Here is a 21,274-nt window from a genome sequence, read left to right on the forward strand (position 1 = left end):
CTGTATCTGGAATCAAGTGGAGCTGAATATAAATCCTGTCTCAGATACCTGCCAGCTGCACAACTCTAGGCAAGTTGCTTAACCTTTCCCTGCCTCTTTCCTTTCCTTTCCTTTTTTTTTAAACATATATATTTATTTTATTCTGAACTTAAGAAATGAAAGTATTTCCATAACATAGTGGAATAGAAAAAAAAAAGATGATTGCACCTGAAATTGCAAATCTATTATGTACAACTTGCTATTCCCTTTAAATGTATAATAATTGTCATTTCTCATAACACAATAGTATTCCATCATAATCAAATATCACAAGTTGTTCAGCCCAATTGATGGACATCTCCAATTCTTTGCCAACACAAAAAAAAAAGCTGCTAAAAATGTTTTTGTACAAATTGGTCCTTCTCCCTTTTCTTTAATCTTTTTGGGATATAGACCTAGTAGTGGTATTGCTGGGTCAACAGTTTTATAGCCCTTTGGGCAAAGTTCTAAACTGTTCTCCAGAATAGTTGGATGAGTTGACAACTCCACAGATAGTGCATTAGTGTCCCAATTTTCCCTCTCCAACCTTTATTATTTTCTTTTTCTGTCATGTTGGCCAATTTAATAGGTATGAAGTAGTACCTCAGAGTTGTTTTAGTTTGCATTTCTCTAATCAACAGAGATTTAGAGCATGTTTCTTATGACTATTGATAGCTCGATTTCTTTTTCTGAAAACTGCCCATTCATATCCTTTGACCATTCATCAGTTGGGGAATGGATCTTTTTTAAAAAAAAAATAAATTTGGCCCAGTTCCTTGTCTATTTGAGAAATGAGGCCTTTATCAGAGAAGTTTATTGTAAAGTACAGAAAATCTGTATTATAAAATTCTTCTTCTCCCCAGTTTTCTGCTTTCCTTCTAATTTTGGCTGCCTTGGTTTTATTTGTACAAAAATAAATTAATTTTGTGTAATCACAATTATTCATTATACCTCCTGTGATCATCTCCATCTTTTGTTTGGTCATAAGTCTTTTCCTTATTCATAGATCTGACAGTACATTTTTTTCCCCATACTACCCCTCCCCCTCCCCCAATTTACTTATGATTTCACCCTTTATGTCCAAATCATGTACCCATTCTAACTGTATTGTAGCATATGGTATGAGATATCAATCTATACCTAGTTTCTGCCAAACTGCTTTCCAGTTTTCCCAGCAGTTTTTGTCAAATCATGACTTCTTGCCCCCAAATCTATGGTTATTTACTACTGTGTATTGTGTACCTCATCTATTCCACTGATCCACCTTTTTCTTAGACAGTAGCAGATTTTGTTGACTACTGCTTTGTAATGTAGTTTAAAATCTGGGAATTATAGGCAACCTTCCTTCACATTTTTTTATTGATTCCCTTGATATTCTTGACCTTTTCTTGTTCCTGGAATAAATATTTTCAGTTCAACAAATGTTAAGCACCAGCTATGAGCAAGGTGTTATGCTAGGCACCTGGGAGATACCAGAACAAAAATGAAACTTCCTTCCTTCAAATGGTTAATATTCCACTGAAGGGGTAGCTACAAGAGGAAGAAGGAGTCCTACCAAATTCTTTTTATGACACAAATATGGTACTAATACCTAAACCAGGTACAGTCAAAACAGAGAAAGAAAATTATAGACCAATTTCTCTAATGAATATTGATGCGAAAATTTTAAATAAAATATTAGCAAAAAGATTGCAGCAACTTATCATGAGAATAATACACTATGACCGGGTAGGATTTATTCCAGGAATGCAAGGCTGGTTCAATATCAGGAAAACTATTAGCATAATTGACCATATCAACAACAAAACTAGCAGAAACCATATGATCATCTCAATAGATGCAGAAAAAGCCTTTGACAAAATACAACACCCATTCCTATTAAAAACACTAGAAAGCATAGGAATAAATGGAGTCTTCCTTAAAATTATAAATAGCATCTACCTAAAACCATCAACAAGCATTATTTGTAATGGCGATAAGCTAGATGCATTCCCAATAAGATCAGGGGTGAAACAAGGATGTCCATTATCACCCCTACTATTCAATTTGGTACTAGAAACGTTAGCTGTAGCAATAAGAGAAGAAAAAGAAATTGAAGGAATTAGAATAGGAAAAGAAGAAACTAAATTATCACTTTTTGCAGATGATATGATGATTTATTTAGAGAATCCTAGAGAATCAAGTAAAAAACTACTTGAAATAATAAACAACTTTAGAAAAGTTGCAGGATATAAAATAAACCCACATAAATCCTCAGCATTCCTATACGTTACTGACAAAGCCCAACAGCAAGAGATAGAAAGAGAAATTCCATTCAAAGTTACTGCAGACATGATAAAATATTTGGGAGTCTATTTGCCAAGACAAACCCAGGGCCTATATGAACATAACTATGAAACACTTTTCACGCTAATAAAGTCAGATCTAAATAAATGGAAAAATATCAGTTGCTCGTGCTTAGGCTGAGCTAATATAATAAAAATGACAATTTAACCTAAATTAATCTATCTATTCAGTGCCATACCAATTGAACTACCAAAAAATTATTTTACTGAGCTAGACAAAATAATAACAAAATTCATCTGGAAAAGCAAGAGGTCTAGAATATCTAGGGTATTAATGAAAAGAAATGCTAGAGAAGGTGGCCTAGCCATACCAGATATTAAACTGTACTACAGAGCAGCAGTCATCAAAACTGCCTGGTACTGGCTAAGAAACAGAGGTGTGGATCAGTGGAATAGGATAGGAATACAAGATGGAGAAGTCAACAACTATAGCAATCTACTCTTTGATAAATCCAAAGAGGCCAGCTTCTGGGCTAATAATTCACTATTTCACAAAAACTGTTGGGAAAATTGGAAAATTGTAGGACAGAAACTGGGCATAGACCAATATCTTACACCATATACCAAAATAAAGTCAAAATGGGTTCATGATTTAGGAGTAAAGGCTGATACTATAAGTAATTTGGGAGAGCAAGGAATAGTTTACTTATCAGATTTATGGAAAAGAAAAGAATTCATGACCCAACAAGAGATAGAGAGCATTACAAAATGCAAAATGGGTAATTTTAATTATGTTAAATTGAAATGTTTTTGTACAAAAAAAGCCAAGGCAACAAAAATTAGGAGGGAAGCAGAAAATTGGGAGAAAATCTTTACAACCAGTATCTCTGATAAAGGCCTCATTTCTAAAATATACAGGGAACTGAGCCAAATATATAGGAATACAAGCCATTCCCCAATTGAGAAATGGTCAAAGGATATGAACAGGCAGTTTTCAGAGGAAGAAATTAAAGCTATCTGTAAGCATATAAAAAAATGCTCTAAATCACTACTGATTAGAGAAATGCAAATTAAAACAACTCTTAGATACCACATATCTCCTGTCAGATTGGCTAAAATAACAAAACAGGAAAATGATAAATGCTGGAGAGGATGTGGGAAAATTGGAACATTGTTACATTGCTGGTGGAGTTGTGAGATGATCCAGCCATTTTGGAGAGTAATTTGGAACTATGCCCAAAGGGCCATAAAAATGTTCATACCCTTTGACCCAGCAATACCACTTCTAGGGTTGTATCCCAAAGAAATCACACAAGCGGGAAAAGGACCCATATGTACAAAAATATTAATAGCGGCTCTCTTTGTGGCAGCTAAGAATTGGAAATCAAAGGGATGCCCATCAATTGGGGAATGGCTGAACAAGCTGTGGTATATGAAAGTAATGGAATACTATTGTGCCATAAGAAATGGGGATGATATGGACTTCATAACAACTTGGAAAAACCTACACCACATAATGCTGAGTGAGTGGAGTAGAGCCAGGAGAACATTGTACACAACCACAGATATATGGATTCTGTGAGGACCAACCCTGACAGACTTTGCTCTTCTCAGCAACACAAGATACAAAGACAAGTCCAAAGGACTCATGATGGAGAATGCTATCTACATCCAGAGAAACAACTATGAAGTTTGAATGCAGATTGAGGCACACCTCATGCTCGCCTTTTTTCCCCCTTTTTTTCTTCTCTTTTGTTTTTGGTTTTGGGGGGTTTTTTTGGTTCGGTTTTTTTTGGTTCTGTTTCTTCTTTTTCATGATTCATTCCATTGGTCATAATTCTTCTCCACAACTTGACTAGTGTATAAATGAATTCAATGCGAAGTTATATGTGGTAGTTATACGAGATTCCATGCCGTCTTGGGGAGGGAGGGGCGAGGGAGGGGAGAAAATCTGGAACTCACAATTATGTAGACCCGTGTGCTGTAAACAAAAATAAATAAATAAATAAATAAATAAATAAATAAATAAATAAATAAATAAATAAATAAATAAATAAGAAAGAAAGAAGGGCAAAGGAGGGACTGAACCAAACTGTAACTTTACTGATACGGGGAACTTGCTTCTCTGTGGAAAAGTATAGTCTTAGTTGCCTAAGGCACTGAGAGATTAAAGGATTTAACACACCTAAATTCTTAACTCCCTAGAGAGTTACCACCAGGACTGGGATTTTAAGGAAGATGGGAGTTCAAAGGCTAGAGATAAGGGAAGGCCTTCCTAGCATGGGGGGACTAGGGCAGCTTTTGCGAAGACAGGGAGGAAGCGAGGGAGGGGAGGGGAGGAAGGTACTGAGAAGTAAACAAGGATTCCAAGAACTTCACTCCCTCCATGAATAAACCTCTGAAGAACAGTTGAGTACTTCGAATACCTCCTACAAATGCTCTTTAAAAAAAAAAAAAAAAAAAAAAAAGCAAAGCTGCCTTAGGAATCAAATCTTCACACTTTCACACTTTCCCTCCCAATGACAATACAAACAGTGCAGAGAGTGAAAAGGCATGCTTCCTACTCCAGATTGGCTGGGGTGGGGAAGATAGGATTGTATGGGACAGAATTTTCAAATAATAGGAGAGACATCTTTAGGAGAAGCAAAGTGAATTTATTTTACAAACCTTGCAAGATTTAGGCACAGTTCCGTAATGGAGTAGGCGGGGTAAAAGGGAACGCTGCCTTAATTTATACCTTTAATGAAAAGATTCCCGCCCACCTCTATCCTTTCTCACCATTGGCTGGGAGGCAGGCTTACAATCTAGGCTTGAAAAACTAGACAGAGGACTAGGGGACCAAGGTTGATCCAGTCCGTATCCGGAACTCAACTGCTGGGGGTGGTGTCCGAAAGTCTAGGAGAAGAAATGAGGAGAGGGGGGAAGACCTTCCTGGAGCAGAGAACAAACAGTTCACAGGTAATGGACTACCTTCTTATAATGGACTATCTTCTTATTTGGTGCTAACATCTGAGAGAGGGGGAAAGGGCACACTCACAGCTCCAGGCCCTGACCTTCCAGAGTCACCACAAGGTCAAATCCCAAGCCTCTCCTACTCCCTCAGACATTCCCTATTTCAGAAATATGAGAAGAGTGTAACCCCTGTATTTTTACCCTGTGAAGTCTTCACAATTTATCCTTCCCATTCAGGATGGATGCGACGTACAAATGAATGGATTTGAGGATCTCTGTTTCTCCAAGTTTATCAGTGTGACAGATGTGTGCCACCATGATCTTACTACTGCTGTACCCATTACCTCACTCCCCAAACCTGCCCATCAGATAACCTGGGTTAGGTGAGATAGTTCTCGGAGTTAGTTTAAAATCTAACAGATATTGGATGCGTGAGACCAACACAGTATTTACTTAAACAGTCTGATATGATCCAAGCTGAAGGATCCAAGCATTTTTGCCAAACTCTGATCTAGACACCAAGCCATCGGTTGGTCCAGTGTCCTCCAACCATCTGTTTGGGACTTAAACCCAGATCTTCTGACTCTCAAATCCACTCCAACACGGGCACTCGCCCCAGTACCAACCCTTTCCTTCTCCTCCTGTCCCTGCTGACACTGTTGATCACTCTCTCCTCTTTGATACTCTTTTGGTTTTCAGGCCACCATGGCCTCCACTTTTTCTCCTCCTAGTTATCTGACCATTGCTTCTTGTCTCCTTTGCTGGATCCTCTTCCCGATCATACCCTCTAACTGTGGGTGTCCCACGGGTTTCTATTCCGGGCCCTCTTCTTTCTATATACGCATAGGAAACAGTGCTAAAAATACATGTAGATATTGACATTTTGGTGGATCCAGGATTCACTGCATGCGCCCATAGATCCAGTCCCTTTGGGCCACTGATGTTCCTTCCACCTGTTTCTTTCTCAGGTGAAAAAAAATTCCTTGTTTGTTTACATGGTTCCCCAATATTAGTCTCTAAACTCCTTGAGGATACAGACTTCTCCTTTATCCTTGTATTCCCAGGGCCCCTTTGCAGTCTCTCACACATAGTAGGCACTTAATAAAGTTATTGAATTGGAAGAACTTCACCAAAATCCATCCCATTACTATGTCTGAAAACAGGTAAGTGATCGTAAAATTGTTTTCACCATTTTTTTTCTACCAGTAGGCAAATAAATAAACCATATTTTGTAACTTGGAGTTCTTGTTCCTAACCCTTTGACTAGTCTGGGAAGATGCTGTAATTACTAATTACTCCAATTTGTGGGAATCTGGGCACTTAGCAGTGTATAGAAAGTTGTGGAGAAATGGTGGCATAAACCTTTTGTGGGGATTACAAGGAGGCAATTATTTCTAGAAGTTATAATATGTACAAGAAATGACTGTTGAGCCTTAGTCTTTTAAAAAATGATTTTTATTTAATAATTACATAATTATAATGTTTTTTCTTTTTTTAAAAAGGAGAGGGTTATATATCTCCCCTTCTTTTCTGAAAGTGTTTAAAATACCAAGACCCACCCACCCCTTAATAAAAGTGCATAAGAAAAATTTAAACAAAATAAATATATTTTAACTCTAGTGTTAGCATATATACAATTTTAAGTAGTGCCAGCAATTCTAGTTAATGGGAAAGAAAAGTTTTTTCCTAAGAGTGTATTTAGGTTGTGGCATCTGCTTCCCTTTGTTGTTCGGGTCAATTTTTTGACTCACTTCAGAGTTTACTTCTGTCAGGATGTCGAGAATAGCCACTCCTCTGAAAAACAGAATATTCCAAAGGAATTAATCAAAGGATGAATATATATTGTGGTAAACTGAGCAAGGACTCCTATTCAAAACGCCATGGTTCCAACATGGTCAGTAAAGTCGCTGTTCACACAGTCATGTAAGCTAGTGGTCAAACTGCTTTTTCCCTCCCCCAGTAAGGGTACCCTGAGGAAGAGTGAATTGGGATGTTACACGTTAGAATTTTTTTCCTATACAATACTCTAACCATTCACTAAGTCTTGGAGTGACTCCAGCCTCAATTTCTTTATCTGTGTGATGAAGAAAAGGACACTGGACATCATAGAGCTGCCTGAAAGAACTGTCTACAAAATATTTTCAGTTCTTCAAAAGAAAGCACATGGAAAGGGTGGTATAATCAGGGAGGAAAGGTAATTGCTATCCTGTAAGTCCACCATGAACATGAAGCATTTTCTCAATGTTTGAGAACATCAGGTTTGCTAGGTTGGGTGGGCAGGTATTTAGAGGTAAATGCTAAGGACAGGCCAAGAAGAAAAGGAAGAAGGGTTGGGGAAGGTCATAATTACCGAGGACATTTTTCCTTCAGATTCTTGCAAAGGGACTGTATGTACCAGGTTCCCTCCTTTGGGTGTCGGTAAGAGATATGATTCTCTACGGTTGCCATCCCAAGCAAAAAGTCAGCCTCATCTGGAATGCATTCACTCTGAAGAAGTGCATCAATTCCCAGAGATTCTCTTTGCTGCTCAGAATCCGTATCGAGGGTGATGCCACTCTGGAAGGTCTTGCCTTGACAAGCTTGAATAAAGAATACTTTGGGTTTACCAGCAAGGGATGGGCACTTGGAACTACAGAAATATGATGTCAGATCCCTGATGGCCACCTCCTGCCCATCAGTGCCATAGACGGTGCCTCTATCCCCATGGGACAGGAGGCAGCACACAAAGCAATCTTTGCCTTCATGGTTCTTGTCCCGGAAGTTCTTTAGATCTTCATGTATTTGCTTTGCCGTGCGATCTTCCAAAAGTACAATTTCAAAATGAAGCTCCTTGAAGGTGTTTTTCAGAGCCTCTAAGAAGGGAAACAGAGGAAAATACCTCAGTGAAATAAGAGTGGAGGCAAAGAAGAATTCGAAAACAGAACAACAAATCCCATCCCACTAAATGACTGCCTGGCTCCTTCAGGCTACTGTTACTTGAGCTTAGCAGACATATCATTGCCCCAGGACCCAGATGGATAAGAGGGAGGGTGTAGATCATTTTTACAGATTGATTTACCATAACAGATAGTCTGCAAGTTCCATTGTTGTTGTTTAGTAGTTTTCAGTCATGTCTGACTCTTCATGACCCCATTTGGGGTTTTCTTGACCCAGGTGCTAGAGTGGTTTGCCATTTCCTTTTCCAGCTCATTTTACAGGTGAGGAAACTAAGGCAAATGGGGTTAAGTGACTTGCCCAGGGTCACACAGCTAGTAAGTGTCTGAGGCCGGATTTGAACTCAGGAAGAAGAGTCTTCCTGATTCTAGGCCCAGCATTCTATCCACTGTGCCACTTGGCTGCCCCTAGTCTGCAAGACCATGTGATAAAATATTATATTTATTAGGGTTATTCCACTAGGCCATTTCCAGTTGTCTTTGGTTTATGAGAGAAGGCCATAATTAATAAAATTATTAATTACCCAGAAATTATGTCTCTTGAACTTTTTATACATCACAGTTAAGCACATTCTCCCCCTCACTCTCCCCACCAATTACTGGTGCTCCAAAACTAAGGCCTAATTTTTTTTCTCCATGTTAGTTATATCTCTGGACATAGGTGATGGGAGTGGAGACAGAGGTGTGAGAGCAAAAGAAGCAGGACATCTGTCACACTGGAAGATCAGAATCTATTACAGAAAAACCAACCAAGTTTATATATGAATTGAATCACAATATCTCAGAACTTCTCAGTATGAATGGCTATGATAGGAGAGCACGTAACAAGCTAAAATGCTTTCCCACTTTGTTTCTATTGGACACATTGAAGTTTAGGAAAAGCTACCTATCACTTGGCTTTGGAATTGAAATTCATTACTCCTAGTCTCTGATTTGAAGACTCATCTATGAAGAATCATACACAAGACTTAGAGATGGAAAGAACCTTAGGGACTATCTGTCCTGACCAGAGCTTAGTCATCCTACACATGGTGACTCCCTTGCCTAAGGAAGCTGGAGGCTGAAGCTCGCTTCCATGAGAAAACACATACAGAGTTGGGATTTAGGGGATAGCAGTCTAGCATGGATGTCCTCCCAGCTCGCAAAGCTTCCTGCCTTTGGGTGCCTGTGATTCTGTGGTACCTGCATCTTTATCAGTCCCCTTCCTGTCCCTTATGTTCTCATGCTCAGGCCTTTCTTTCCGTGCTTTTTGGAAGTCAAAGTTGTTGATGATCAAGCAGTACCCCCGAGGCCTGCTGCTCATTTTGTAAGCTTTGTCCTGGTCCTGAAAAAAATGAAGATACAAAACAAACTTCTCACTCTGAGTACAGCCCAAATAGTTCATACAGAACTTCGTTTGTAAAACAAAGAGGCTGAACTAGATGACCCAAAGGCCTTTCTCCCTCCAAAATGCCTTTTCTCACCCACACTGACACACATCCCACGCTCCTCCCCAAGAAAGGTATACTTCTCCAAAGCTTTTGGCGCCACTCCCCTCACTTTTTCTGTTTCCTCTCCATCATTGCTATCTTTGTGCATCTAACAATAATCCCTTATATGTACTGACCACTGGACAGGTCAGAGCACCTTTAGCTATATATTACATGTAAATGTTATGTATGCATAGGTGTGTACATTTTTATACATATATGCATCTGGGGTTTGTTTGTTTTTGAAGGGAAAGATGTTGGTCCAGACCTACAATTTTATCATTGTGGGGATACTTCCTTCACTGAATAAAATCAGTAACTCATCTGCAAGCTATAATCTTTGATAGAGACAAGATTTGAAGTGAGATTTTCCTAATTCTAAAGCCAGCTGTCTATACACCATGCCACACTGCTTCTCCTACATGATCTCAATCTGAAAAACAACCATGGTAGGTGGGTAGAAAACCTTTTCTTTTTTCAAGATGAGGAAACTGAGACCTCTGACCACTGTCTATAATGTACTTGCTCGCCAAAAAATCTTATGTAGCTAGAACCCACCTCCTCTGACTCCAAGAGGTGTGATGGTGCCAGCTGAACCAGCTATTGAATTTTCAGTGTGGGCCTTCACACCTTGGAAATTGGCAAATGCTACAAATCAGGTCTTGATTTCCTGTTTTATTGATTGATTAGACTTTTAAAAGTGATGGACTAAGTGTGAATAATGTGGATTAATCTTTAAAAGTGTTCCAAGTAAACATGTTTTCCTCCAGAGAGCCGGTGTTAAACATTTACCAAACACTCCTGCCTATAACACAGGGACTTTCCAGAGACAATGCTTCCAGGGATGTCTCATGTAGGTCAAGGAGATTTTCTCAGGCAGGATGGCCCTGTGGCATGGAGCTCACATCTTGTCCTGTCAAATGCTAGGGCTATGAGAGGTGGCCCTATTGGTCCCACTTCCCTGCTCAAGAGGGTGCCTTGCACACTGAGTTCAGGACTCTGGATGCCCAAAAGGGATTTAATTTGTTTATAAAAGAAAATGATTGCTTCCTGCTTACTAAGAGGATGAAGGAACTACTTGGCTAATCAAGAATTCTGGATCCTTCCACAGCAAGCAACAGCAGCAGAATTTGGGGGGCCCTCGAAGGATCCGAGGAACTATTACAGCCAAGCACCATGGGGAGAGGTGGGCAACTTTGCTTTAGGGCCCTGCCACAAATCCCTGATAGGGGCAACTAGGTGGTACCATGGATAGAACAGTGGGCCTGAAGTCAGGAAAACCCTGAGTTCAAATCCAGCCTCAGACACTTCCTAGCTGTGTGACCCTGGGCAAGTCACTTACCCCGGTGTGCCTCAGTTTCCTCATATGTAAAATGATCTGGAGAAAGAAATGGCAAACCACTCTAGTATCTTTGTCAAGAAAATCCCAAATGGGTTCACAAAGAGTTGGACACAACTGAAATGACTGGACAACAATTTATCCCTGATAACTCATCTTAGACACTTCCCCACTATGGGTAGGAAGAGGAGAAGGTCTGGTATGCTTCCTCTATCCAACATCTTTGCCTTGGGTTGAGACATATACAGAAAACCTTTTTATGTTTTTGTCTCTCTACTCATCTAACAACTATAAAAAGGGAAAACAATAATGAATACAATGTGGAGGGGAATGGGGAAGGATGAAACAGGAAGTTGGGGGCGTAAATATACCTTTACTCCTGGAAAATCTCCAGATGTTGCCTGAAGGTCATTCATCATTTCTTCAACTAAAAACAAGCAAGATAGGACTAGAATGAGATGGGCTTAAGAGGGAGCCAAGAAAAATGCAATATTCTAGATCAGGGCTGTCCAAAATACAGCCCATGAGCCGCATACAGCCCACAGGGCAATTTTATGCGGCCCACCTGTGGGTTTTAATTTTCATGAGCGAAAAAATAAAATAATAATTTGCATGGAATGTGTATTAGATTTTTAAATTCCATCACTAATAAATAATCTCATTGATGTTGATTTCCTTTTTTTATTAGATTTTTTATTTTTAGTTTACAACACTCAGTTCTACATGCTCTTGAGTTTCAAATTTTCTTCCCTTCCCTCCCCTTCTTTCTCCCCTCCCCAAGACAGCATGTAGTCTGATATAGATTCTATATATACCTTCACATTAAACTTATTTATACAATAGTCAAGTTGTAAAGAAGAATTATGACCAATGGAATGAATCAGGAGACAGAAGAAACAAAACCAAAAAAGAAGAGAAAAATAAGAAAGCAAATAGTTTGCCTCAATCTGCATTCAGATTCCACAGTTCTTTCTATGGACGTGGATAGCTTTTTCCATCATGAGTCCTTTGGAGCTGTCTTTGAGCCTTGTATTGCTGAGGAGAAGCAAGTCTATCAAAGTCAGTCATCACAGAATCAATATGTCTGTGGTTGTGTATAATGTTCTCCTGGTTTTGCCCCTCTCACTCAGCATCATATTATGTAGGTCTTTCCAGGTAATTATAATATCTGTATCTTCCCCATTTCTTATAGCACAATAGTATTCCATTACATTCATATACCACAACTTGTTCAGCCCCAATTGATGGGCATCCCCTTGATTTCCAATTCTTTGCTACCACAAAAAGAGCTGCTATAAATATTTTTGTACATACAGGTCCTTTTCCCACTTGTGTGATTGCTTTGGGATAGAGCTCTAGAATTGGTATTGCTGGGTCAAAGGGTATGAACATTTTTATAGCCCTTTGGGCGTAGTTCCAAATTGCTCTCCAGAATGGCTGGATCTGTTCACAACTCTACCGACAATGTATTAATGTTCCAATTTTTCCCACATCCTCTCCAGCATTTATCATTTTCCTGTTTTGTCATGTTAGCCAATCTGACAGGAGAGATGTGGTACCTAAGAGCTGTTTTGATTTGCATTTCTCTAATCAATAGTGATTTACAGCATTTTTTATATGCCTATAGATATCTTTAATTTCTTCCTCCAAAAACTGCCTGTTCATATCCTTTGACCATTTCTCAATTGGGGAATGGCTTGTATTCCTATAAATTTGGCTCAGTTCCCTGTATATTTTAGAGATGAGGCCTTTATCAGAGACACCGGTTGTAAATATTTTCTCCCAATTTTCTGCTTCCCTCCTAATCTTTGTTGCATTGGCTTTGTTTATACAAAAACTTTTCAATTTAACATAATCAAAATCATCCATTTTGCATTTTGTAATGCTCTCTATCTCTTGTTGGGGCATGAATTCTTCCCTTTCCCATAAATCTGATAGGTAAACTATTCCATGCTCTCCCAAATTGCTTATAATATCAGCCTTTATTTCTAAATCATGAACCCATTTTGACTTTATTTTGGTATATGGTGTATGATATTGGTCTATGTCCAGTTTCTGCCATACCATTTTCCAATTTTCCCAGCAGTTTTTGTGGAACAGTGAATTCTTAGCCCAGAAGCTGGATTCTTTGGGTTTATCAAAGAGTAGATTGCTATAGTTGTTGACTACTGCATCTTGTGTATCTAAGCTATTCCACTGATCCACTCTGTTTCTTAGCCAGTACCAGGTAGTTTTGATGTTTTAGTTTAGCTGTGTTATAGTACAGTTTTAGTTTAGCTGTGTTATAGTACAGTCTGATATCTGGTATGGCTAGGTCACCTTCCCTACCATTTCTTTTCATCGATTCCCTTGATATTCTGGACCTTTTGTACTTCCAGATGAATTTTGTCATTATTTTATCCAGCTCTGTAAAATAATTTTTTGGTAGTTCAATTGGTATGGCACTTAATAAGTAAATTAATTTAGGCAAAATTGTCATTTTTATTATATTAGCTCAGCCTAACCACAAGCAACTGATGTTATTCCGTTTATTTAGATCTAACTTTGTGTGAAAAGTGTTTTGTAATTGTGTTCATACAGGCCCTGGGTTTGTCTTGGCAGATAGACTCCCAAATATTTTATAGTGTCTACAGTAATTTTAAATGGAATTTCTCTTTCTATCTCTTGCTGTTGGGCTTTGTTAGTAATGCACAGGAATGCTGAGGATTTATGTGGGTTTATTTTATATCCTGCAACTTTACTAAAGTTTTGTATTATTTCAAGGAGTTTTTTTACAAGATCTTCTAGAATTCTCTAAGTAAATCATCATATCATCTGCAAAAAGTGATAATTTAGTTTCTTCTTTGCCTATTCTAATTCGTTCAATTTCTTTTTCTTCTCTTATTGCTACAGCTAACATTTCTAGTACCAAATTGAATAATAGGGGTGAAAAAGACATTTTTATTTCACCCTGGATCTTATTGGGAATGCAGCTAGCTAATCCCCATTACATATAATGCTTGCTGATGGTTTTAGGTAGATGCTATTTATAATTTTAAGGAAGACTCCATTTATTCCTATGCTTTCTAGTGTTTTTAATAGGAATGGGTGTTGTATTTTGTCAAAAGCTTTTTCTGCATCTGTTAAGATGATCATATGGTTTCTGCTAGTTTTGTTATTGATATGATCAATCAAGCTGATACCAGCCTTGCATTCCTGGAATAAATCCTACCTAATCGTAGTGTATTATTCTCCTGACAAACTGCTGCAATCTTTTTGCTAATATTTTATTTAAAATTTTTGCATCAATACTCGTTAGGGAAATTGGTTTATAATTTTCTTTCTCTGTTTTGACTCTCCCTGGTTTAGGTATTAATACCATATTTGAGTCATAAAAAGAATTTGGTAGGACTCTGATGTTAATTTTCTTTGGCATTTTTAAGCAGTATTACAGATGGAACATATCACATGGAATTTTCAAACGATCTGTGGGATATGTTCCTGTCTATACCATGCAGACTAGTCAGTATGCACCTACCTTTATACTGTTGTGTTGTTGCTTTATTGTTTTGTGTTTGCTTTCACACTTTGTGCCTTTGCCTATCGTATTGATGACATGCATTCCCCCACTTTCTATTAGGGTACTGTATTTTTTATTCTGGGTGCGGTCCTTGAATAATTATTTTATTTTAACGTGGCCCTAAAATAACCTATGGTTGGACAGCCCTGTTCTAGATACATCTAGGATCCCTTTCATACTGATAATTCCATTTACAAAATTAATTTCCTGGGCCAGATCTTATCTTAGGCCAAGAAATCACTTCTGATATCTGCAGGTCCATATTGACCCTAAAAATTATCTATCTTTCAGGGTTGATAGTTGAATAATAACAATTTTTTTAAAAGATACTGTCTTTTTTCTCATCCATGTTACTAAAGGAAATTCAATCTAATTTGTGAGAAGGGTTTTAATAACTACTGTTAGGAGCACTAGATATCTAGGTTGTTGGTTTGGGAAAAAAAAAAAAAACCAAGCCAAAAACCCTTGCTTTCAAATTCTTTGTAATAACACCAGCAATGCTTCTCCAGTACAGACTCTATCTTGGTTGAGGCAGCAGACAGGAATGCTTAAAGATTCAATCAAAAGACCTTTAACCTGAGCTGAGTTCTCAAAGAAAGTGACTTAACAAAGAAATTTCTAAAAATGACATTGAGTGAATGATTTTGTGAGTAACCATCAATACCTAAATTTAAAATGAGATTTTATTCATCTTGGTGTGCTCTGCAGTGCCTGGAACATAGCAGCAACACAATAAACCTCTGCCAAGTTTAACTGAATTGTATTAGGTTAAAATACAAAAACCTGGACTGACAAAACAGGAGGTGAGCAAATGCCCTCTCAGATCAAATAGAACTCTCTGTTCAGCATTTAAATCCCTTAAAAACTTGGTTCCAATCTCCCTTTTTCGTCTTACATGCCATTTCCCTTTACACACTCTTTGCTCCAACAAAGCTAGCTTTCTTGCTATTCTTTACCCACAACACAGGATCCCCCACATCCAAACGTTTGTACAGGCTGTCCTAGGATGCTCATCCCTATGATGCTCTGCCTTCTCATCTCTTACTTTTAGAATCCCTTGTTTCCTTCAAAACTCAGACTAAGTACCAGTTTCTACCCAATGCCTTTCCTGATTCCGCAACCTAATCTGCTCATGCCCTCCCAAATTTCTTTGGATTTATTCTACATATATTTTGTGTGTATTTACTTATACATATGTTATTCTCCCCAGTTCTCCCAATATAACATAAGTTTCTCAAAGACACATACTGTTTCATTTTTGCCTTGGTATCCTTAGTACCTAGCACATATGTATTAGCAGGCACTTAATGAATGCTTATTGTTGATTTATGATAGGATTTACTTAATATTACCTTGGCTTTTGTTTAGGGTAGGATGATCTACTGCTCTGGGATCTGTGAGGTGTCCCTTTCCTTGGGAGCTGTAGGCTGCCTAGGCGGAAGCTCCTCATATCAACCAACATCGACTCTTCCCTTCTATCCACCCATATCAGCCTCATTCCTTCAGTGTTCCTACTCGACTCTTGCCTGCTCTTCCATTGTGACCTAAGAACTTTGTCCAATTATTAACAAGTTGCCCTCACATTAGACCTCTTGGTTGACTGTTGTCCTTCGTTCTCAAAGAGGACCAAAAAAACATCGCCATGTTAGAGTCATGTTACAGTGTGACCGACTGTGGCCGATCAGACCAATATGAGCTTGGAATGCTCTACTATAGGTCAGTCAAAATAGTTCATATAGTTCATATGAACATTTAGGGTGGAATTAGACCTGTACCCTCCAATCAGAAATTAATTTGCATATATATTGTATTTGTATATGTTGTTTCTTCACAATAGGCTACAAGCTACTTGAGAGCAGGAATTGTTTCATTTGATCATTGTATTCCCCATACTGAGCAGAATAGTTGGCATAAAAATGCTGGTTGTATTGCATCAAACAGCAGAAAGCGGGAGGGAGAACAGATAAAAATAAGTAATATACATATATCCCCCAAACTTATCTTTATGTATTACCATCCTGCATTTCCACAGGAATTCTTTCTGTGCTTCTTTCCACTAGATTAAAAAAAAAATCAACATTTGGTTAGAAGCCCTTGGGACAATAATGATGTCAAATCATGAGCAAATTTTGTCAAATAAGAAACAAGTTTTTCCACCTCTGCTTGATTCATAGTCTGTGATTTTCTTCACTAGATTCTTATCAATGACATCGCAAACTGCCTTCAGGTCATACAGGTTTCCTTCTCCTAGAATTCCCCGTTTCTCCATCTCAATGAAAATATCGATCATGGTCTGGTAGAAAGGAGAGGACAAACAATCAAGGAAACAGCAGTTGAAAAGACTGGACTGAGCTATATTGTTCTTCAGGTATTAACATTTTTGCTTCCTTCTACATTCTCAGAATCAAGGACAATTTTTTTTAAAGCAATCATACCCCCCCTCCTTTGGATTGGCCAAAGATCTTTTGTCTTAAAAGAGGTTTTTTAAGAGTCTGTAGATGACCTGTCCCACATTTTCTGGACATGTTCTGGCCTGTAAAGATAATGACAGATGGAGAGGACTCATCTCAGACTCCATGTAGTCCTTAGCATCTCTAGCAGGAGTCAGCTCTGAGATTTCAGTATTGTAGGATGAGTAAAGTCCAGGGCTGAGACAAAGATCTAAAAACTATGGCATCAGACCTGGTGATAGTCATGACATTGCTAACTCTGTCTCTCAAGTCCACTGCCAACTCTCCAAACCTATGGCTCATCCTAGTATCTGATTAAATTGGAGGCCATGTGTGGATACAATGCTGGATGTATAGCCAGGAAAACCTGGGTTCAAATTATCCCATCTGACACCAGCTATGTGACCATGGATCAGCCACTTAAACTCTGAGAATTTCCTGAACTGTAAAATGAGTGAGTTGGACTAGATCAGGGATGGGGAACCTGCGGCCTCAAGGCCATATGTGACCCTCTAGGTCTTCAAGCACAGCTCTTTAATTGAAGTTTGGATTCAGTCAAAGTGTTGCACATGAGGACCTAGAGGGCCACATGTGGCCTCGAGGCCACAGGTTCCCCAACCCTGGACTAGATGATCTTTCCCAGCTCTAAATCTATGATCTTATAAACACAGGAAACTGAGGAATATCCAAGGCAGATCAATTGTTCTAGACCTGCTGAGGTTCCCCTTTTTGTCATCTCCAAACATGGAGCCCATTTTTTTGCTGGAGGTAACTTTTTGTACTCCTGATCACAGCCTACTGTGTTGTAAAGGTCCCATTACTCAATACCACTAATACCAGCCAAGTCTGCCTGAGAATTAGATGGTGGCAGGCCATCTTCCCTCTCTTCTCTTCAGTCCTCTCTACCCCAACCCATTCTCAGAAAGAACTCTGGTTCACAAAGTACATCAATACCAACTCTTACCATATTATCTTCCAGTTTGCACTTGGGAATCTTGTGACTCAACAGAAATTTGATGGATTTCAATTCAAAATTTGCCACATCTTCTGAAAGATTAAAAAGCAGGACCCTGGGGAGGGAAATTAAGAAACTTTTAAAAATGTTTCCTTGAGTCGTTTTATAAGTTCCTACTCATTTTTCCTTTTTTTTTAAAATCTGAATTTAACAAAGACCAAATGAAATGGGTATTTCAATATATATAGTAGCACAGAAAAAAGGATTGTACAGAATACTGTAACTCTCTTTTACAAACAGCTTGCTATTCTTTTAAGAATCAGTAAGTTCAACCTGTAGTTATCAACATTGTCCTGTTCGTCTGTGCTTCTCTCTAAGCTTCCTTCTTTCTCTTCTTTATTTTAAAAAATGATTATTTCTCAATGACTCTTCTTCCCCACCTCTCTTTGTTACTTTATCCCTAACCATCCCCCTCACCTTCCTCCCACCTGTGCCTTTGGGAGGGAAAAGGAAGGAAAAGGAAAAAAATTCCTTATAATAAATATGCAAAATTACTCAGAATAAACCCCCACAATATCTGTGTCTTAAAGATGTTTTATACTACATCATGGAGTGCCTATAGATGTTTCATGGAACTATACAGTCAGACCAAGGGACAGCATGAATTAATGGAAAGAGCAGGTCAGGGGACCTGAATTTAAATCCCAGCTCTCCTATTTAATCCCTCTCTAAGCTTGGATAAGCCATTTAAGCTTTCTGGGACCCAGTTTTCAAATCTATAAAATGAGGAGGTCTCCTCCAGTTCCAGTCCTATGATTCTGTGACTGGGCAACACTTTAACACTAAATCAAGAGATTCATTCATTTATTCACTTATTTATTTACTCATTCATTTATTTGCTCATTTATTCTCTTATTTAGTCATTTATTCATTCATTCATTCATTCATTCATTCATTTCAAAGGTGACTAAACTGTAGGCACCCATGGAATCCTGAAGGATGTTTCTGCTTTATACACCCTGATCCTGCAGTTCCTATTACCAAAAAAGCATAACTCTGTCTTAAAGGTATTCTCTAATTCTTACAGAAGTGGTGTAGTGTAATGAATGGAGTGTTGAACATGAGGGTGAAGGTGTGGGTTCAAATCCCACCACTGATACTGTTTGACCGTAAATCATTTAACTTCTCTGTTCTCTTTCCTCATCCATAAAATGATGATACAAGTCCTTACCTTACAGGCTCATGGTAAGGCTCAATCATAAGCTCTTTGAGAGCAGGGATTGTATTTTGCCTCTTTTTAGATCCTCAGCTTAACACATAGTAGGTGCTTAATAAATGCTGACTGACTGGATGTAAAGTGCTTTATAATTGTTAAAGCACTATATGATCGATCTAGAATGTGAGCTCCTCCCATCAGGTGACCTCCCTGAAGGCAGAAACATCATGTTTTTGCCTTTGTATCCCCAGAGTTTAGCTCAGGGCCTGGCACATAGTATGTGCTTGTTGAATGACAGAAAATGTCAGTGGTGAGTATGATGATGTATTGACCCTTCCTCCATGAAAGTCCCCCTCCAAAGCTTACTACGCAGATCTGAATATGACCATGAGACCTTTTTTTTTTAAGGTTTATAACCTCTTTTATTTCATTTTTTCTCAATTCACATTCTTCCCTTCACTTACAACAACAACAACAACAAAGAAAATAGAAAAACATACCCCCTCCAACAAATATGGATGGTCAATCAAAAGAATTCCCATATTGGCCATATTCTGACCTTGCCATCTTAAAAGCCATGAAAAGCTCTGATGGGCCCTATGAAGCAGGAAAAGTTTCAAATTCAGGTTAAGTATGGGACCACCAATGGACTGTCACTTGAGGACCAGCCCAGATAAATTTCAAGATGCTCTTTACTAAAAGATTGGCCCAAGCTCTAAGAAAACCCTCTCCCCTCAGGTGTATCTGGGGGTATCATCTTCCTTGGTAGAAATACCCACAAAGATAAAGCCACCCATTTTTTGAAAAAGTAGTTACAAATCAGGAGCAAGTAAGCTCCTTGAGATTAGGGAACGCTTCATATTTTCTGTATTTGTATCCTCACTGCCTAACACAATGACTGATTCATCATGGGAGCTTAATAAACATTCATTGCCTAAATAATTGATTACTATCACCATATGTTTACATTTTGACTTGTCTTCACATTTTGAAAATTAAGAAGTCTGAGGCATATATTTCGGAAGCCTGTAAAATGCTACATGATATCTTACATTCATGAACTGTTAGGGCTTATCCACAAAATTCATACAATCTGGAGAGCCAAGCTTTCAGGACGGCTGAGATAATGGACAGAAGGTGGAATCCAACAGTTTAATAAATGCTTGTTGGATTAGATTGGATTGGACCCCTCCTCCGATTCTCTAAATTCAGAGGCTCCCATTTCTTGATCAGGCTTAACTAATAAATTCCTTGTGCTTGGAATTCTCTTTATCCATAAATACCTATAATCTAATTTTTGACTTATTTAATGTTTAAGCAAGCCAAATTCTACTGATGTTCAACTCCAAATTAGGCTGGCTATTCATAAGAGAATGAAACAGTATTAATTAAGTACTTAACAGGTGCCAGGCATTGTGCTAAAAATTATGAAAATCATAAAAAGAAATTACAGATTGGGAGAGGCAAACAGAGTTGGCTAAATGCAAGATAGTGACCTGGAAAATTAGCTTCTCCAATGCCTTTAGTCTCCCCCTTCTGATGTTCATTTTTTTTCTTTTTGGTTTTCTTTTGATCGTTGACTTGAGAGCCTTAGTCTTCTTTTTAGTAAGATATGAATTGTTAAGAAACCACACTGTAACCAACAAATGCTGTTTTGTTCAAGGTATGAACCTTACCACAAAGTGCCAACTTTAAATGAAAAATTAACTACTTTAGAAAAGAGTTTTTTAAAAAACCCTATCAAGGAGACTACTATTCTACTATAAGAAGGCAGAGAAGTGTATTGTTTCGTGTTTTCTTAAATGCTCTTTCATCCTTACTGCCATAATTATTATGGCATTGTGAATAATGTTGCACCCAGGGGCCATAATGAATTATTTAGGGCCATTTGTCTTCAACCTAAATCATTCCAGATTGACGTGCTTTTTTGAGTTCTCATGTCTAACTTTTATCTTTTCCTGTTTCACCTCTGGTTGTCAGGATAAAGGCTATTTTGTTTTCACTGTACCTCATTCCCCTTCCCTGTATCCAATCAGTTGCCTAGACTTGTCATTTCTCCCTCCTCAACATTTCTCCCATCAGGCCCTCTTCTTCACAC

General features: G+C 38.3%; 1 protein-coding gene across 1 annotated transcript in view; it reads right to left on the reverse strand.

Moving 5' to 3' along the window:
* Nucleotides 1–6,693: 6,693 nt before the first annotated feature.
* Nucleotides 6,694–21,274, reverse strand: part of CASP8 (caspase 8) — a 34,282-nt gene continuing 19,701 nt past the window's right edge. The window contains exons 3-9 of the mRNA XM_036756972.1: nucleotides 17,970–18,075; nucleotides 16,713–16,848; nucleotides 16,570–16,611; nucleotides 11,368–11,423; nucleotides 9,371–9,512; nucleotides 7,606–8,107; nucleotides 6,694–7,049 (exon numbers count right to left, since the gene is read on the reverse strand). Coding sequence (XP_036612867.1) covers nucleotides 6,914–7,049; nucleotides 7,606–8,107; nucleotides 9,371–9,512; nucleotides 11,368–11,423; nucleotides 16,570–16,611; nucleotides 16,713–16,848; nucleotides 17,970–18,075 — 1,120 coding nt within the window. The 3' untranslated portion in view covers nucleotides 6,694–6,913. The remainder of the gene's footprint in view (nucleotides 7,050–7,605; nucleotides 8,108–9,370; nucleotides 9,513–11,367; nucleotides 11,424–16,569; nucleotides 16,612–16,712; nucleotides 16,849–17,969; nucleotides 18,076–21,274) is intronic.

Source organism: Trichosurus vulpecula, chromosome 4, assembly GCF_011100635.1.
Source record: "Trichosurus vulpecula isolate mTriVul1 chromosome 4, mTriVul1.pri, whole genome shotgun sequence".
Taxonomy (NCBI): domain Eukaryota; kingdom Metazoa; phylum Chordata; class Mammalia; order Diprotodontia; family Phalangeridae; genus Trichosurus; species Trichosurus vulpecula.